Consider the following 18,961-nt stretch of genomic DNA (forward strand, 5'->3'; position numbering starts at 1 on the left):
AACATGACCACATTGAGTAATGTAGAAACCACTTTATTTCAAGGCAGTATGACTACTTCTTCCTTTAAGTACTTCACAAGTTCCTTATTCCTAAGCACCTCCCTCGCACCCCCCCCCATATGCCTTTTTAAGTCAAGTTAGATGTTAAGTCCCCCTGGAATTTATCCTAACAATTGTCCCTGACTCTAGTAAGTTAGGTGACTTTCTTATGTGTTCTATATTATATATTTATTTATATAAATATATATACATACATGCATGTGTGTATAAACATGCATGTATATACAGTGCATGACGTAGATGTTATATATTATTACCTTGTTTATTTCTTTAGCTTAAAATTTATTTGCTTGTTGTCATCATCCTCCACAAGAATACATTCTCCGTGAGATAGTAGATCTTATCTACCTTGCTCACCACTGTATCCCCTGTGCCTCAATCAGTACATAGCTCACAATAGAGACTCATTAAAAACTCAACGGATACAGGATTTTTTTTGAGACAAACTTCTTCATGTTGCGGTATTGTCCTATGCAATGCTTCAGACTTCATTATACTAAAAGTATTATTTATCTGAAATTCAAATTTAACTGAGCAACCTGTATTTTCCTGGCAAACCTACATTCAGGACACGATTGGGAGTAGCTGGAGACATTTGCGCTTGTCAAAACTGCGGTGCTGCTACCCCTGGCCGTTAGTGTGTAAAGGTTATGTGTTGTAAAACATCTTACAATGCATACAACAGTCCCTGCAAGACGAAGTATAATGCTGTTCCAAATGTCAACAGTGCCATTCTCAGTCAACAGGCTGAGCGACCCTGAGCTAGGCGGCCATCAACTCTAAGTTTCCCTAGAATCTCCAGGTTCATCTATCTTCCTTTTGAAAGGCAGCAGGTGCTTACTGAGAGGAAGCGGCAGGGGCTGGGGCGCCGGGTTTAAACCCTCGCGCTCCAATCTAGAATGCTGCCACCCTGACAAGAGAGCCAGTCAACCAGTTGCAGGAGGTGAAGTCCTGAAGTCAAAAAGATGGAGTGCAAAGCGCTCTGCGCCCACTGCTTAAGCGCGTCTCAAACACAGAAACACCCTTTCGGCCCGACTAAGGAAAACGCCCTCCCACCGCCGGGCTCCGGAGGGCGTGCAGTGACCTACCCGAGCGGCGCTGCGCCGCGGCGTCCTCTCCCTTGACAACGGTCGCCAAGAAAGTGGCTGCGGCCGCCGCGCCTTGTGCGCCTGCGCGGGGGCGCCGCCGGCTGACGTGGAACTGTGGCCGCGGCAGCCGAGGCGGCGCTCGGCAGAGTGCGGGCGGGCGGCGGGGGTGGCGGAGCGGCGGCGGAGGCCGGGATGGCTGCGCGGCGGGCTCCAAGCGGAGGAGCGGGCGCTGCCGGCCGGGGCTGGCTGGTGCTGCTGCCGCCGCTGCTGCTGGCGCTGCTGCCGGCGCGGCCGGCGGAGGCCCTGATGGAGGGGCTCTACTGCGGCACGCGGGACTGCTACGAGGTGCTGGGCGTGAGCCGCGCGGCGGGCAAGGCGGAGATCGCGCGGGCCTACCGCCAGCTGGCCCGGCGCTACCACCCGGACCGCTACCGGCCCGAGCCCGGCGACGAGGACCCCGGGCGGACGCTGCAGAGCGCCGAGGAGGCCTTCCTGCTGGTGGCCACCGCCTACGAGACTCTCAAGGTGAGGCCTGGGGGCGTGGATGGGCTGCGTGGTGGGCTGGGGAGACGCAACCCTTGGGTCCCCGGCCCGTGGAAACAAGTTCTCCGTGACCCCGGCGCCGGGCGCGGCCACCTGAACTCGAGCTTTCCCACGTGGCCCTGTGCTGGAACCCGCACGGCACATTGACAAAGATGGGGACCCCCCCTTTGGCTTTGGAGAGGGGGACAACCAGCCCCCTCCTTTTCGTGATAATCGTTGTGATGCAAAGTTTTGAGCCTCGTATGATTCAGTGAAAACATTTCAATTACTCTGCAGTTCACACTCAGAAAGCAAAATGATCACCAGGAGCTGTAATAGAACACAGGCGAGGTCTCGGAGTACTGAATGACAGTGTGATCACGCTAATTTGACGTGATAGAGACTTGGTTTCTGGAGATGGTATTGTGACTTTTAGCTTGGGTTGAAGAATCTTGCAAAACACTAAGAACAATGGACAACCAATCAGAAGACCGGATGTTTGACTCTTGGCCCTGACACCCCTGCATGACCTTGGATAGTGACTTTATATGTCGGAGTAGTTGTTTCTTCATGTGCAAAATTAAAGCCTTGAGACGTCTTCGGGTTATTATGAGAATTAAGTAAGTGTGAAAAGCCCCGTATAGGACGTATCATTAGATGGTCAATGACTTTGGGATCAAGAATCTGAGAATTTCTAGTAGGAAATATTTTGGGAAGATATCATTTTACAAAGGTTTCATTGGGTCTTATGGGGCTGGGACTGGGAGACTTAGCCCTACCTTGCATTTCTCTACTATTGCAAAAATCAAATCATATAAAAAAAATCACAAAGTATAAGTCATATTTGCTAGATGTATTACTGCTTCAAAAGCCCCATCATGCTAATGCAAACGCAGTTTTCCATGTTGCTGTATATTCTGCTTTTAATGGCTACTTTGAATGGGTATGCTATAATTTAACCATGGATTATTTCTCTGGATTAACTTTCCAGAGCTGAAAATACTGAATCAAGGAGCTACAAGTTCTTCATTCATGCTTTCCAGAGCAGTATGGATAATAGGAAGTCATAAAATGAGTATGCCTAGTTAACTAAATTCTCACTAGCAATGGTGAGATTGTTATTTTTATTGGCAATTAACTGAGGAATGGATGGGGAGACAAGAGAGTTGGGAGAGTGCTAGTCCAGAGGGCTTCATTTTCTGTAATTTAGGGTAAAGGGTGATTAAAAAAAGACTTCAGAAAAATGGGAAAGAATGTGCCCAAGTCTATTTTTGCAGTGAGGAAAGAGAGTAGTCCTAAAACCAGCCAGACTGGCGGTCCTTCAAAGCTTTGGTGACATAGACAGAGTACTGGACAAACACAGCTTCCAGAATCAGGGCAGCAGAAACACTGTAACTGTTCCTTCTGCTGTGTTGGAGCATGGCAGTTGTGAGCATGTTAGTAAAACAAGTACCCAGAAATAGAGACAGCAGAGAAATTCTTGCTGGAGAGGAACCCCGGGCTCTAATATTCTTGCCATTTTCTTGAAGAGACGAATTTAGAGGCTGATCTGGCAGATCGGTTTGCCTTTTGGGGTGTCTGCCCCTAAAAGTAAGCATGGATCCGTCAAATACTTGATAAAATAATTTGTCCACTCAAGAACAAGGGACTTTGGGGCAGTTAAAATCTGGTATGCTGGCAAAAGTAACTTTTACAGTTGATTTTACACAGGTTTGTCATAGCCACAGGTGCCTCCAAACAGAAAATTCGAAGTGGAATTGCACTGATGGAGGAGGGAGAACGCTTCTGTAGCTCCCCCAACCCCATTCAGTATGACTGCAAAAGAATAAAAATTATCTGAGTGTAAAGGGATGTCTGGGGGTAGTTTGGGCCCTTGAAAATCAGATCTAGCTGAGCTCGATGAAACCACTCAGTTTAATTATATAGAAATGGGCATGGATTCCAGGGCATGGAACACCTTTAGAAACTTTTTTTTTTTTTTTAAATTCAGTGCAAATGTCCTCTCCTTTGGATAAGAAAAGGAGTTTGACTGTGTGTGCAGAAGTTTTTAAAAACTAACAGGGTGGTCTGATTTTATTTGTCATAATGGAAAACTGTGCAGAGGTTGCCAGAGAATATCATTTCTAATGCAAAGATTTAATGAACTGGGGTTATCCAGTTTGGAGGGCCTGAGCCTTCCAAATTATACCCTTGAGACTATAACCACTGTTTTGCTTGGATTGTATCCACAGGCTGGAATGAGGACTTATGAGGGATAAGAAGGCCCTGTGGACTTTGCTAAGAGCAGATCAGATAGAATAGTGGGAGATGTTGATAAGTTCCATTGACTCTGGAATAAAAAAAGGATATGCAGACGTCTCTCCAGAATCCCACCTTATCATCTCTGGGAGGCAGCAATGCAGATCTGCAGCATCACTTCATTTCTTCCTGTTCACCATTTTTGTTATGTGCTCTTTCTCCATAAAAACAAAACAAAAAAAACAGTAAACCCTGTGAGAGGTGTCTTTATCTTGGCGCCAGCCAGAAAGGGAGGAAGGGTGTTGGGAAGAATATGTCCTTCACACCTAAGTTTAGTTATTGCTGGCATATGGAGGAAAAAGTTGACTTGATAATTGCTTTGTAGAAGCACAGGTAGATTCCATCTCTGGAACCGTGTATCCAACAGAAATTGTTTCTTTCTTCAAATCTGAAAATCACTTCCTTGTAAATTTGTGGGAGTCAGGAACCTTTTGTCTCCCCCCCATAATTTATTTTTGATAACCTTTATAATTTCTGTAGTCATCTAAGAAGCTATATCGTGTCCTCATTTACCCTCACAGTGGTCTTCCTCCCAAACGTCTAACAATTGGTAAATGTCAATAATAAATACACCTCCAAAATGGGAACTGGGTCCTGTAAGATATAGAGGGTTCGTGTCTCTCAGGTTTTCTGGGCCAAATGAATGACTCTTTGAGAGAGGGATTTATGGTTTAGATGGTGGTTATTTAAAAAAAATTACGCATACTAACAATTTAAATACAGTTTGTGAAACAAGGAGATATTACCACACTTGTGTGTAGAGAGATTGTACTTGTGCGTAGAGAGACTGAGGGAACCGGGAAAAGAAGGATGGTAATAATGGAAGGCACTGGTCAGACGCTTTCAGCAGGACTTCAGACCATTATGATTTCACACAGTGCTTCGTATTTGCCTCCTAATGTAAGACAGTGAAATAGTATTTAGTATATTTGACAGCTTGGGATTCAGGGAACTCATGGACTTTGGAAGTAAACAGACTCACACTCTCTGGATCACGTGAGGTGGGACGATCTAGTCCCACCTACGTGTTTTTATGTGGATATAGCACTTATCACTCTGCACTGGAAATACCGAGGAGCCCTTCTCCCCTCTCCACTAAACCTTGTTTTTTGTATGTATATCCTTGTCAACTAGCACCGTGTCTGGCACATCAGATAAAAATGAATGTTTATTAAATGAAAACTCATACCTGAAGATAGATTCAGATAGAATGGGAATTGAAAGTGGATTTTTGGCATTTTGACTTGTTATGTGAAGCCTACTTTGCTATTGGACTCCAAATTAATGATAGTTTTAAAGAGTGGTACAGATGATGTCGATTAGATGGGCACAAATAAAATTTTCTTGCATAAGAGAAAAACTGCATTTTTGCTTTTAAAGAGAAAGTATGTTCTGAGGGCTTTAAAATGAGCATGTTACTCATTTTACATATAGATAAGAATTGGATGAAATATTTGGGATGGCGTAGAAATAAACAAATGAGAGAACAAGTGGAAAGAATACACTTAGAAAAACCATGATTGATAGACTTGGGAAAATATTAGCATTTGACAGCATTTTGCAAGATCACAAGAGAACATAAAAAAGGTCGTGGAAATATTAGGAGCGTGAAGGTTAGCTGGTAAGTTGAAGGGTGATATAGAGAGGGCTTCTACTTTAGCCTTGTTTTGGCAGAGGATTAGCACAAGAACACTTCAGTTTCTTTTTATCAGTTGATTGATGTGACAGCGATTTAGCACTTTAGATTTTGGTGAAAAGGGGGATCCTAAACTCTCTGCTCTGTTATGTTACTGTTGATTGTTTTGCCTTTGTATATTCTCTTACTCAAGCCTTCCTCTTACCTGCACTGCTGTAGACCCTGGGGGAGGAGGCCATAACAAAGAAAAGGCATAGTTCCTGCCTTAAAGCTTTTATTTTAACAAGAAGACACATACTTATTGTTTCGTTATTTACTTAAGTTATATAATGAAAATATCTTTAAATTGCAGTACTGATAGGACAGAATTATTTCTTCTTGGGGAATTAGAGAAGAATATACTCTTTGATCTCGAACTAGAACAAAAGCCAACAAATGGTGAAAGGACATTTCTGGAAGAGGGAAAAAACTTGATCAACAAAAATAGGGAGTTCTAAGTATCCAAAGCTTGCTCCAGAAATGAGTGGTAGTTTAGTGATGTATTTTAGTAGTGCATAGTTTCTCCACTTTTATTATACTCCCCCAGGGATACTTCATTTTGAGGAAAACATTAATTATACTTATTAGTGTTACTATTTTTCTAGCATCAATCCAGATTTTGATCAGCTGTTCATAATAATTGGGTATTCATAAAAATAATAGAAATGATGTAAATTTCTAATACTGTTACATTCTGATGAACAGCCAAATTAAGTAACTTATAGACCAGGAATGACAAATCACTCTCATTTCACATGCCAAGTCTGATTGGACTCTGTTCCCTAGAACACTACAGAGGTTTTGAGGCTTTGTCTGGGTTTAGCAAGAAAGATGACATGTTGGATAGTGATTTCTCCATGGGCTCAGAAGAAGGGTGTGGTAGCCTATCTGCTGTATTTGCTATTTCTGCAGTGAACTCTCAAAATGTTGTTTACTTTTTATGGATTCTTTAATTTTAACTGTTATTCCCTACTTATGGCCAAGGTTGATTATATACCAGATGTGTTTAATTCTAGTGCTGTGACTACCTGACACATTGATGTCATCAACACCCAATCTGAGCTTCTATCAACACAAAAATTACTGCATTGATATAATTTTAGCCAGAAATTGAGCACTTGACATTTTAATTTAGCTTGTGCAGATTTAGCGTGTAACTTTTGGAGATATATTTACAAGCCCAAAGACCTTTATTGCACTGTTCACAGGCTTTAGGGGATCACCTACTTATAGGTTAGAAGCTTGTCAATGGGAGAATGTTTCAGGAGACTATAGCACAGTTTCAGAGCAGAAGATGAATGACCCTTTAAGTCGTGTTCAGGAATTTTAACTTTATATGTTGAATAGTTACCAGAGGTTTTCAAGTAGAGAAATAATACAATCTGCTGTTTGTTTTTCTGGAAACATCATTGAGGCTGAGTTGGGGAAGGCTAGGGAGGTATTCTAGACTACACTCATTTTATTTTCACCATCTTCTGGAATCTCATGATTCTTTGGTAATTTAAGAATCTCCTGGTTCACTTCTTATTTCCTTTTGCTCAGTTTTGCTTCTTTTAAAGTGCTGATCACATTTTTCTTCTTTTTTCCCCATTGGCTATCTTTGTGTCCTCATCCCCCTTCCATTCAGTCTGCTGCTTTCAGCCACACACTTGGCATTCTGCAGATCCATGGCAATGTGGGGAGCCGGCTCTTCATTACTTCCTACCTTCATGGCTCTTGTTTGTGGTTGACATGCATGTAGTGCTTGAAGCTGTTCGTCCTTCACTTCCTTGATATAATCTCTCCCTTTTCTCCTGTTTCCAGTCACTTCTTGTTGATTTTTATAGTCTTCTTTCCCTCTGCCCATATCTTAAACATTGCGTTTCCTTACAGTTCTGTCTTTTGTGTCCTCTTTTTTATTTTCTAAGCTCTTCCTTACTTCAGCCACTGCTTTTACGCAGATAACTCTAAAGTCTATGTTTGCTATGTTCGTATTTTCAGTTGCCTCTCTCTCCTCTATGGCACAGGCCCTCACAATTAAACATGTCAGAAGGCAATCTTGGTATCTTCGCTAAAACATACATTTTAAAAGAGGACCTATCAGGACTCAACAAATACAAAATTAACATGTGTCACAGATTTTATGTAACTCACTGAGGAAGAAACCAGCAAGATACTAAAACTGGTTCAAAAGAGAAGTACCAGACATTTATAAATAAAAAAAATGCTATAAATATGGCCAGTATGGATAGGGCAATAATAAGTTGCTTTCCGCTGGACACAATTTGCCTTTCTGTGAACAAGAATTGTTTGCATTACTCCCATTTTTTACAGTTGCTCTCTCAATGAAGTTAAAATGGGTTTGTCTAAAACAAACAGAAATATTCCTCTCCTGCAGGAATGGATGTGCCCTGGAGGCTCCAGGGATTGAAAGGATATCCAGTAGCTTTTTCCCCCCACTACACAATCTTCTGTAAGTTTGCCCGGCAACTCTGGACTTGTTAGCCTTGTCCTCTGTTCATTATCTCAGGGGTCTGCTTAGTAGCCATGATTAGCAACTTCGCCATCATGGTCAACATCTCCTATACCGTTTTATCACCGAGTCCTATTTATGCCACTCCTTAGTCTGTAAAATCTGTTTTCCTTTCATTTTAGTCTTTATGATGCTATCAGTTATTTTTAAAAATAGATATATAATATATATGCAGTAGTGCTATTCTCATACTTTGCAACATTTTGTATAGTGTAGGCCATAACACCCTAACTCTTTTTTTTTAAATTTTTTAAAGATTTATTTATTTATTTTTATAGATTTATAGATTTATTTATTTATTTATTTATTTATTTATGCAAGCACTGGGTATAGTCAGAAGCGTGGGAGGATGAGAGAATTCACCAGAGCCAGAGCAGGGAGCAGAGCAGGCAGATGGACCAAAGACACTGCTGAGGGGAGCAGCGGGTGGCAGGAGAGGTCTGAGCGCCATGTGGGACCCTCTTCCGGGGGCTGGGGAGCAGCTGTGGATCAAACCGGTGCGGCAGAGGCTGCGGGCAGCTTCACAGCCCAGCGCTCAACCGCTGCACCACTGGGGAGGCCCAACACCCTAACTCTTTAGCGTTGGCACATAAGATCTGCTACAGTTATAGCCATACCTGCCTTCCTGGCCACATTTATTACTTCGTTCTTTCTAAATTTCCTCAATACTCAAGCTTCACTGAAGCCATTGGAGTCATTGACGCTTCTGTATCTTAACACTGGCTGTTCTTTTGCTTAGAACATATTTTACCACATTGTACTTAACTTTCAAAATCTAGCACTTGTTTCGTCTCTCCTCTAAGTCCAATTACCAGTAGTGTCAGGTACAGTTACTCGGTCCTTTACTCCTTAGCACCTGGAATTGTGTCATCTTGCTTGCTGGAATCTTCAGATGGGGGAGCGTTCTTGCCCAGGACCATATCTTACTTATCTTTTATCCTCCTTCGTGTTCAATACAAGGCTTATTGCTCTATATAACGATCTGCTAAATTGCAAATTGCTAATATTTGTAAAGCTTAGGTAACCAAGTAGGTGGTGATACTATAACTGAAACACAGAAGAACAGTTTTGGATTTTGAGCATGTTGAATTTGAGATATTTATTTTACTATATTCGGGAAATGTTCAGGATCTATTTGAAAATAGAGGCAGGAAAAACTGATGTGATCGTCATTAGCATATAGGTGATACTGTGAATCTTGGAATTTGTTGAGACCACATGTAGATTAGAAGAGAAGGTAGTTGCATGAGTGGTAGTGGGCAGAGTACAAGAAAAGAAATGAAACTGATAGCAGCTAATTTTCTTCCTCTTTAGTAGGGTGTAATGGCCTGGAAAAAAAATAAGGGAACAGATTTTATTTTTTAACAGGATATTTGTGTATGTGCATTTCTGTTAAAAAGAGATTAACATATTTTTAAGAATGAACAAAATTTTATGGCATTTTCATAAATTTTTGTTTCCTGGCCTTTACCATCCTAAAATGGTTTCTACTGTTCATTTAATAGAACAATTTTAATGTGAAACTGGCTGCAGTATGAACTTATTGCAATTTGTGTTTGTTGAGATGAAACAATTCATTATTTGAAGGGCAAGAACATAATATATTTTGCCTCTGGGGAAGGGGGGAAGTGACCAATTTCATAAGAGAAGGAAGGATTCAGTGCTTTCGTTGCTTGTGGGTTTCCTCTTGTTCACTTTTGATCTAGATATTGGTGGTTGTGTTCCAGTCCTCCTGCATATGCCCAAGAGGATTGGGAGTGGAGTGGACACCAGCAGAAGCACCATTTTTTTCCTGTAGAGATTAGAAACAAGGAGCTTATTGCCCTGCTTGTCAAGACTCAGGACAGAGAGGAGGAAGAAACAAGTATAAAGGTTTTGGTTTTGGAAAGAAGTTGGAATCTCCTGACCCTGGGACCTTAAGATCCACAAAATTGCTGAAAGAGTACTACCTTATTGAAAGGTAAGATATTAAACTGTTTTAAGGTTTAAGCCATTTTAGCCACATTAGTGTATTTTCATAGCTGTGAAATCAAGCCAAACTTTTTGTGACATGATAACCATCCAGCCTTCTTGGTGGGATGGAGACCTATGTGGCTGGAGAGAGGGTTATAGCAAGGGAGAGCCTTTGCAAAATTTCACTTAATTTTGAAATGACATTTTTTGAATGCCAGGCACTGTGCTAGGCTTTGGATATACAGAGATTGAGTCATCCCTATCTGTCTTCTAGGTGTTCTCACTTAAGGGAAAGAAAAAACTGATTAAATGTGATAAGTGCTATAATAAATGGTTAATAAGCATAATGAGAGTGGTCTGTCTGAGGTAGTTACTGTTGCGTCCTAGAGGATTAACAGGTGCTCATGAAAGGGGAAGAAAGGGGTGGACATTTGATTTAGAAATTATATGTTTAAGGACATAGGTATGAAAGAGAATGCTGTCCTGGGAGAACACAACCAAATTCTAGAAACTGCTATCAGAATGTTTGCTATGGGCAAAAGAGGGGTGGTGAGATGTTGCTAACTTAGGTAAGTTTGGGCCAAGGAAATTTTAACTTACTGGCTACAGGGAAGCACCAGGGCTCCCTTAGTTCCAAGATGGCTAGAAGGGAAAAATAAATAGGTGATATTCAAATAAGAATTTACCTATAGCTGTCTAATTGGGTCCCAGACTCTGTCTTTTCTTTTTTGCTAATATTTCAGGTATTCTAGTTTTCTTACTAGATTGATTCAAATCTTTGAAGGTCACTAAAGGATTTTGACTTAGCCTCTTGGGAACTCCTGCTTCTCCAATTTGTGCCGACCTTGAACACCTAAAGTGTATTATGGATACCTCAGGCTATAAACTCAGAACTGAAGTTTCTGATTGAATAAATGCTTATCAAGGAGATCACTGACCTTCTTGTCTCTAACCAGGGCCAAAACAGGGTCATACATTTATAGTGACCCCAAGGAAGAGAAAATCATCCTAAGATGTGTCAGGCTTGACTCTGAAACTGTTTGCTGGAATCACATAGTTTGAAAACTCTTTAGAGGGCCTTGAACAGACCCCAAGGTTCTGGTTGCCATAGAGAAGTCAGACACAGGGCCAGATTGTGGAGTTGCTGGTGCTGGAGCATTTGTTGACCATTCTGTTAGAGGAACTCAGGACTTGATGAGTCACAAATCTAAGGATCAGTGAGAAAATGGTGATCCTGGGTAAAGATCTGGGCAAAATGCTTAACAAGGAATATTTGGCCTTCACTAAGACAAGAAGAAAGAAGACAGAAGAAAAGCACGGGATGTCGACATCTACATAGCAGTTTAACAACACTCAAAGATCTTGGTGATACTGCAACCAAAAAGAGTCCAGTCAGTCAGGCTGGGCAAGGGCCTCTGTGTAGAGAGTGATACTGGAGGAGTCTGATCTCAGTGTGGCAGTTCCTTTCAAAGCTACATGTAACCTAGTTGGAGCAAGGAGAACTGTATTTAAAGAAATGCATTTCAGAAGGCATATGCCAAAATTGGGAGGCTGAGTTAAAAAGCCAAGGACTTCAGGCCTAAAGCAGAGTGTTTCTATAAAATCAGCCCTGAAAGCAAAGAATAGAGGGAGGATAGAAAAGTTCTCAAAAGTTCTTGAAGTATCCCAAGTGAAATACATCAAGAGACATTGACTTTGGTCTTCAGAGACACATGACCTGTAAAGTGTAGGCCTCTTCAGGTAGGATGCTCTACAATGTGAAATGAGGGTTTCTCTAAGGAATAATGGAGTTACAGTTGTGGTTAGTGGCACTGAACAAGAAAAACCTTTTTGACAGAAGAGAACATATAAGGACTTAATGTGAAAATAGCCTGAATTCAGCCCTCTAAAGAATTATGTAATAGATAGTTCTCCTGTTAGCACACCACCTGTAGTGCCATGGTGTAGACTTTAAATATATTTGTATGTCAATATATCAGATACTAGTTTAGCTAGTTTCAAATTCTAGTCAAAGGTAAAAATATTTTGTATATATGAACTCTCACTGAGAATGCTCTCACTCAATCCAGAATTCTTAAGAGAAAATACAAAATGATTTTCATGGGTACTGGGAAGACTGTGTCATTAGCAAATTAAGGATCCAGCATGTTGAGGGTCTCAGAAGGCCTGCAACAGGCCCCAGAGCATTTGTTTACAGTAGCAAAGCACTAGGTACAAATTTTGCAATGCCGTTAGCTAAGAATCTGCAACTTTATGAATGCTGAATAATTTATCCTAGCAGAAATCCTCCTAGATTAAATTTTTTTAAATGAATTCTGTTGCATTCATTTATAGAGAGTAAAGAATCTTGTGGTTTTAGTCTTTAATATGTTTTTTAAAAAACAGCACAAGTTGAAAAATAGCTTTCCTATGGAATAAAAAGCAAATCATAATATATTTTAATAAATCTTTGATCTGTGTAGCTTATTAAAAGGTTAGCATTTATCCCTGTTGGAAATTTACTACTATTAGTGAATTTTTATTTGCAAATAGTCACAACAGCATTTCCCAATGCTATAATTTTTTCAATTTGTATGCATCACTGAGAAAGTGCTATATGTTGTTACCTCACTTGTGAACTAGGCTGTGATAATGTATTTTAATAGTAAAGTACTACATATCTGTAACGTGTTTTTATGCCATTTGATGTTTAAAACAATCTTATAAAATTTGCAGGCATTGATCTCTCTTTTACAAATTAAGAAGAGGGAGGCTCAGAGAGGCTACAGAGTTTGCCCAGGGTCACAGAGCCACCAACTTTGACCACTAGCCTGACACTGTGTCTTATGGTTTCTTTGACAGGAGAATAACTTAACTTTATAAGGACAGACTGGCTTCGTCTCCTTTTTAATTGTCTTAACATTTGCTTGCAACAGAAATGTTCTGCACAAAGCTGGAAAATGATTGTGAATATATACAACAGAGAAAAACTCTTTTTTTCTATCAACAGTTCTTGAGGGTAGGAGTCAACTTGTTCTTAAGTTACAAGAACACAGTGACATTTAAAGTTCTGAAAACACATGTATGTGTGTTTTTGTGGAATCATGGAATTTTTTTTTTTTTTATTTTGACAGTGTCAGTTCTTTTACTTGGATTACCCATACATTAATTCTAAAATTCTAGATCTGACTTAAATTGTAAAGTAAGGCCATTCTATGAAATGTCTTATGAAATCGGACATCTCATTATTTTACAGGATGAAGAAACACGGAAGGATTATGACTACATGCTGGATCACCCAGAAGAGTACTACAGCCATTACTACCAGTATTATAGCAGGCGCCTGGCCCCCCCAGTGGACGTCAGAGTGGTGATTCTGGTCAGCGTGTGTGCTATTTCACTGTTTCAGGTGTGTACTGATGGCAGGTGTATCTACATAAATGCACATGAGTACACGTTGCCTAGTGGTTCTGGGTGACCTAATTTTTTACATTACAAAGATATTCCTTTATTCCACCAGTTGATAACATTGGAATCTTCATCAATGTGAGCTCCAAGGAACTGATAATGAATGTCTTACACAACCACAAAAATAAACAAGCCAACTGCTCTTTTTCTGATGGCCCCCTCAATTTTTCTTACAACAGCCAGATCATATCAGTTACTTTTGTAGGGCTTTTTTTTTTTTTTTTCTCAGTGATTTCCCATTAAACTTGGGAAAAACCTGACTCCTTAATATGTCCCAAACAGTCTTGGCACCTGTCTACCACTGTGCCAGTGGTACTTTGTATCACTGTAGCAACCAGAAATAGTAGTTTCTGCATGCTGCTATAGGTGCTGCTGCTTGGGAAACAGATTAAAAGAGCTATAGTAATTTTTATGTTGTTTCAAACTACCACAGAAATTTAACTTCAACCTTAAATGAGTTTTTCCTATTATTTTTAAAGTAATCACATCTATCATGACTCTTTAGAGGAAGAATATATATTGTCAGGTGACTAGGATGAAGTAATTTGCTAATTTAAAAATGCTTTTTCTAGCTTAAGTCCCAGAAATGAGATTGAATTTATATGACCAAAAAATTCCTACTGAAAACTGAGATTGTATATTTTAACTGTATCAACTTTTGTAGAAGCATTTCAAAGAGGAGAGCAGGAATAATTTTATTTTTCTGTTTTAGATAATAAAACACCCTAGACACTTTTCCCCCTATTATTAATAGATAGCTATGGTAATATTCCAAGATTTAATTGATATAACTGCTATATTTACTCAGTAAAACAACAGCTGAAATGTGTAGAGCTACTATGTGAAGAACAGACTTCTTCAGACAGGTAATAAAGCCTTTTGGAAGTGAGTTAGTGTTTTTCTGTACAAATAAGTGAAGAATAAACATACTCTCATCTTTCCATTTAGAATATGATGAGCATTACTGTGATACAGGTAAATGGTTTAGGAAGGAGAGGAGGAGGAATATAGTTACCTGAGTCTGTGTCCTGGATTTTCAAAATCAAATTTGTCAGTGGCTAGTTTGTCATTTCACTTTTCCTCCAGCATGCAGACTGCAGTCTTAAAAGGAGAGAAGTTTCTTCAGTGTGACCTGGGGAAGAGAAAAGGGGTTGGGCTGTAAAATAAACAGGTGTGGTGTGATGGTCCCTTGGTCATCCTCTGTGTTTGGGGATCGCTTCTCTCAATCATGGCTTTTGGTTCAGCTCAGGGCTTACCTGACATATTTAGCCTGACGATCCACATACATAGAAGCATTATTCAGTTATGTCCTTTACTTGCAGAGTAAAATGTTTGAGGTGCCTATATTTAAGCAAAATGGGTTTTTGGAGTAGTGGTATTTACCAAGATGAATTCTGGTAGTAAAAAGACTTATTTTTGTTTGTTAAATATTCTAGTTTTTCAGTTGGTGGAATAGCTACGATAAGGCAATCAACTACCTAGCCACAGTGCCCAAGTACCGTATCCAAGCCACGGAGATTGCCAAGCAGCAGGGATTGCTCAAAAAAGCCAAAGAGAGGGGCAGAAACAAAAAGTCCAAAGAGGAAATTCGTGATGAAGAGGAGAACATCATAAAGAACATTATAAAAAGTAAAATAGATATAAAAGGGGGCTATCAGAAACCCCAGATACGTGACCTTCTCCTATTTCAAATTCTCTTAGCCCCTTTTCACGTGTGCTCATATATAGTGTGGTATTGCCAGTGGATCTATAATTTTAACATCAAAGGCAAAGAATATGGAGAGGAAGAAAGGCTGTATATAATACGTAAGTTTATGAAGATGTCAAAGTCTCAGTTTGATAGTCTAGAAGATCATCAGAAAGAAACTTTTCTTAAACGGGAGCTCTGGATAAAGGAGAATTATGAGGTAAGTAATTACTCTGCTGTGATTTTAGTGTCATGTTTCTTACCGAGTGAAAATTAGATATATAAGGGGTCACAGAAGTGAATAAAAATGTTTACTTTTATTGAAAGTATGACTATTTGGTAGTGAAACAATGGGTTTTTAACCTTTGTCTTTTTTTTTTTTTTTAAAGATTTATTTATTTATTTATACAAGCACTGGGTACAGTCAGAAGCACGGGAGGGTGAGAGAATTCACCAGAGCCAGAGAGGGGAGTACAGCAGGCAGAAGGACCGAAGGACACTGCTGAGGGGAGCAGCGGGCGGCAGGAGAGGTCTGCGCGCCATGTGGGACTCTCCTCTGGTGGCCGGGGAGTAGCCGGGGATCAAACCGGCACTGCAGAGGCTACGGGCAGCTTCGCAACCCAGGGCTCAACCGCTGCGCCACTGGGGAGGTCCACCTTTGTCTTTTTAAAAGATGAACTTCAAATACTTTAAGAATCATCTAATTTGTTAAATTGCAGTGGGATATTTGTTTTGCAAGGATGTAACAGCTCTGTTTATTGCACTAACTCAAATTTGGTCTTCCCTTCATAACAACTTAGCCACAGAGATCAAAAAAGCAAACAGCAACACAATTACGCTTACATATATATAGAGAGAAATTCTGATGGAAATTATTTTGAAATAATTTCATTTCAGCATAAGTGAGCACAGAATCTGCATAATTAACATATATGAAAAGTTACTTCTATCTTAAATTAATTTACTATAATACCCCTAAACCTTGGGTATTTTAATAAGTGCCATATTGCACAATTTACAAGAGCACTTACTTTGAGATGATCAGCTACTTAAGTTTTAAAGCAACTAGCAGTCTCATTCTAATATTTTAAGTTCTGGCTAAAATTAATTGGTTAATGTATTAATATAAGAATAGAGCACAGTAAAATGTTCATTAAAAATTTAAGATATAGGGCCTCCCCGGTGGTGCATCGGGTTGAGCGCCACACTGTGAAGCTGTCCGCAGCCTCTGCAGTGCGGGTTCGATTCCCAGACAGCCAGGGAGATTCCCACATGGCGTGGCAGACCTCTCCTGTCTCACCCGCTGCTCCCCTCAGCAGTGTCTTCGGTCCGTCTGCCTGTTCGGCTCCCCGTTCTGTCTCTGGTGAATCTTCTCACCCTCCCGCCTCTCTGACTGTACCCCAGTTCTTGTATAAATAAATAAAAATTTTAAAAAATTCTGATATGTATTAAAAAAATTTTAAGATATACTTATGCTTTTAGTTTTATATACTTTTTATATGTGGTATCCTAGATAGATTTTACCAAAAGTGAAATTTCAGTCTGAATTATATGTAAATAATTTAATTTGATGTGAAATGCCAGAATGCTTTGGCCAGTAGATATATTTAGCCTGTTTATAAATAACACAAAAATGAAAGGTGATATATTTAACTCCCAAACTATATGAAATTTTTCTCTTTAAGTTAAACAGCCTAGTCGACAAAACTTCTTTTTTTTGTAAAGATTTATTTATTTGTACAAGATTTATTTATTTATTTGTACAAATAAATTTATTTATTTATTTGTACAGTCAGAAGCATGGGAGGGTGAGAGAATTCACCAGAGCCAGTGCAGGGAACAGAACAGGCAGACTGATGAAATACACTGCTGAGGGGAGCAGCAGGCGTGGCAGGAGAGGTCTGTCACGCCATGCGGGACCCTCGCTGGTGACCAGGGATGGAACCGGCGCTGCAGAGGCTACGGGCAGCTTCGCAGCCCAGCACTCAACTGCTGCACCACAGGGGAGGCCCCTAGTCCACAAAACTTTTTCATAGAGTACTATCCTGGGCTGAATGTTCAGATTTTACTATATGAGGTTATCTCAGTTATCCTGAAATTTGGAAGTGAAATAATTTCTTTTTAAAATTTGATGTGGGACCTCCTTGGTGGTGCAAGGGTTAAGTCTCAGCACTGTGAAGCTATTGCCAGCCATTGGGACATGAGTTCAATCCCCAGCCAGGGAGCTAACCTGCCTGGCACAGCAGACCTCTCTTGCCTCCCCCACTGCTCCCCTCAGCAGTGTATTTCAGTCAATCTGCCTGTTCTGCTCCCCACTCTGTCTCTGGTGAATCCTCTCACCCCCAGCCACCTCTGGCCCACACCCCAGTTCTTGTATACATAAATAAATAAAAATAAATCTTTAAAAAAAATAAAATTTGATATGGCTGTGAAACTGGTTTTGATAGCCACTAAAAGTTTACAGAAATGCACATTGTTTTTGTTCTTAATGTGTATGGTTTATTTAACCTTCTTTGGGAACTTTAATGAAAAAAATAGAAAAACCAATAATTATCCTTGAAGATAAAAGTAGATGTAAGTTCACTTTGGAGGCAGCATATAAATAAGGTCACTTTGTTCCTTGGATAGGATCAACAGATACTAAAAGTCATCAATTCTACTTACAGAGCACCCTCTTCAAAAAAATAAAGTGGTGAGCTTTCATATTGGATGTTAGTTGTACAGAGGAAATGTTTAAACCTTTTAAACTCAGTTTATGTATGATATCAGTGAGGAAAATAATGTATTCCCAGATTGCAGAAATGAGTGGCAAAAATTACTAGTTCTTGGACAAGTTTTTCTTTTTAAAAATGTTAAAATGGGGCCTCCCTGGTGGCGCAGGGGGTTGAGCGCAGCGCTGTGAAGCTGTCCACAGCCTCTGCACTGTTGGTTCGATCCCCACCGGCCTCGGAGCAACCCACAAGGCAAGCAGACCTCTCCTGTCTCGCCTGCTGCTCCCCTCAGCAGTATATTTTGTCAGTCTGCCTATTCTGTTCCCCACTCTGTCTCTGGTGAATCCTCTTACTCTCCCGTGCATCTGGCCTGTACCCCGGTTCTTGTATAAATAAAATAAATCTTTAAAAAAAAGTTAAAATGATTAATTGCTTAGTATTTTTAGATGCATGGTCTTCAGAAAACAAATCAATACATTAACTGGAAACTTTTAACCTAAGGTTATATTTGAGAAATGCAAATAATACCCTATAGCTGATGATAAATATTTCTCTTTGGATTGTAAAGTCAATTAATGTTATTTATACCTATAGGTCTACAAACAAGAACAAGAAGAAGAACTAAAGAAAAAATTAGCAAATGACCCTAGATGGAAGAGATACAGGCGATGGATGAAGAATGAAGGGCCGGGCCGGCTGACATTTGCAGATGATTGAAGAGTGCTGAAATGCTACTATGCCAAACCTTAATTGTAATATTATTTTCATAACTAAATTATTTTAGAAATTTATGAACTGCTCTTCAGCAGTAACTAAAATTCCTGAAGTATTTGATCAAACAGAATGATGGAGAATTGTAAATGTTCCCTTAAATCTTTATACATAAAACATTTATGATTGTTCAATTTTTATAAACTATTTGTGGATTTTGTTAAAAATTTGACATGAAGATTTATTAGTTGCCTTTTAAGAACTTTATATGTTTAGGGCCTCTCCTGGTGGCACAGT

The 18,961-nt window shown here is 39.9% G+C and overlaps 1 protein-coding gene across 1 annotated transcript; it reads left to right on the top strand.

The window, feature by feature from the left end:
* Positions 1–1,340: 1,340 nt before the first annotated feature.
* On the top strand, positions 1,341–18,670 carry DNAJC25 (DnaJ heat shock protein family (Hsp40) member C25; the record flags this gene model as incomplete). The annotated part of the gene is made up of 4 exons (XM_084236973.1): positions 1,341–1,673; positions 13,344–13,496; positions 14,992–15,462; positions 18,548–18,670. 4 exons carry the CDS (start codon positions 1,341–1,343, stop codon positions 18,668–18,670), a joined length of 1,080 nt encoding a protein of 359 aa, XP_084093099.1.
* Between the last annotated feature and the right edge of the window lie 291 nt (positions 18,671–18,961).

This window comes from Talpa europaea (assembly GCF_964194135.1).
Source record: "Talpa europaea genome assembly, chromosome: 7".
Classification (NCBI taxonomy): domain Eukaryota; kingdom Metazoa; phylum Chordata; class Mammalia; order Eulipotyphla; family Talpidae; genus Talpa; species Talpa europaea.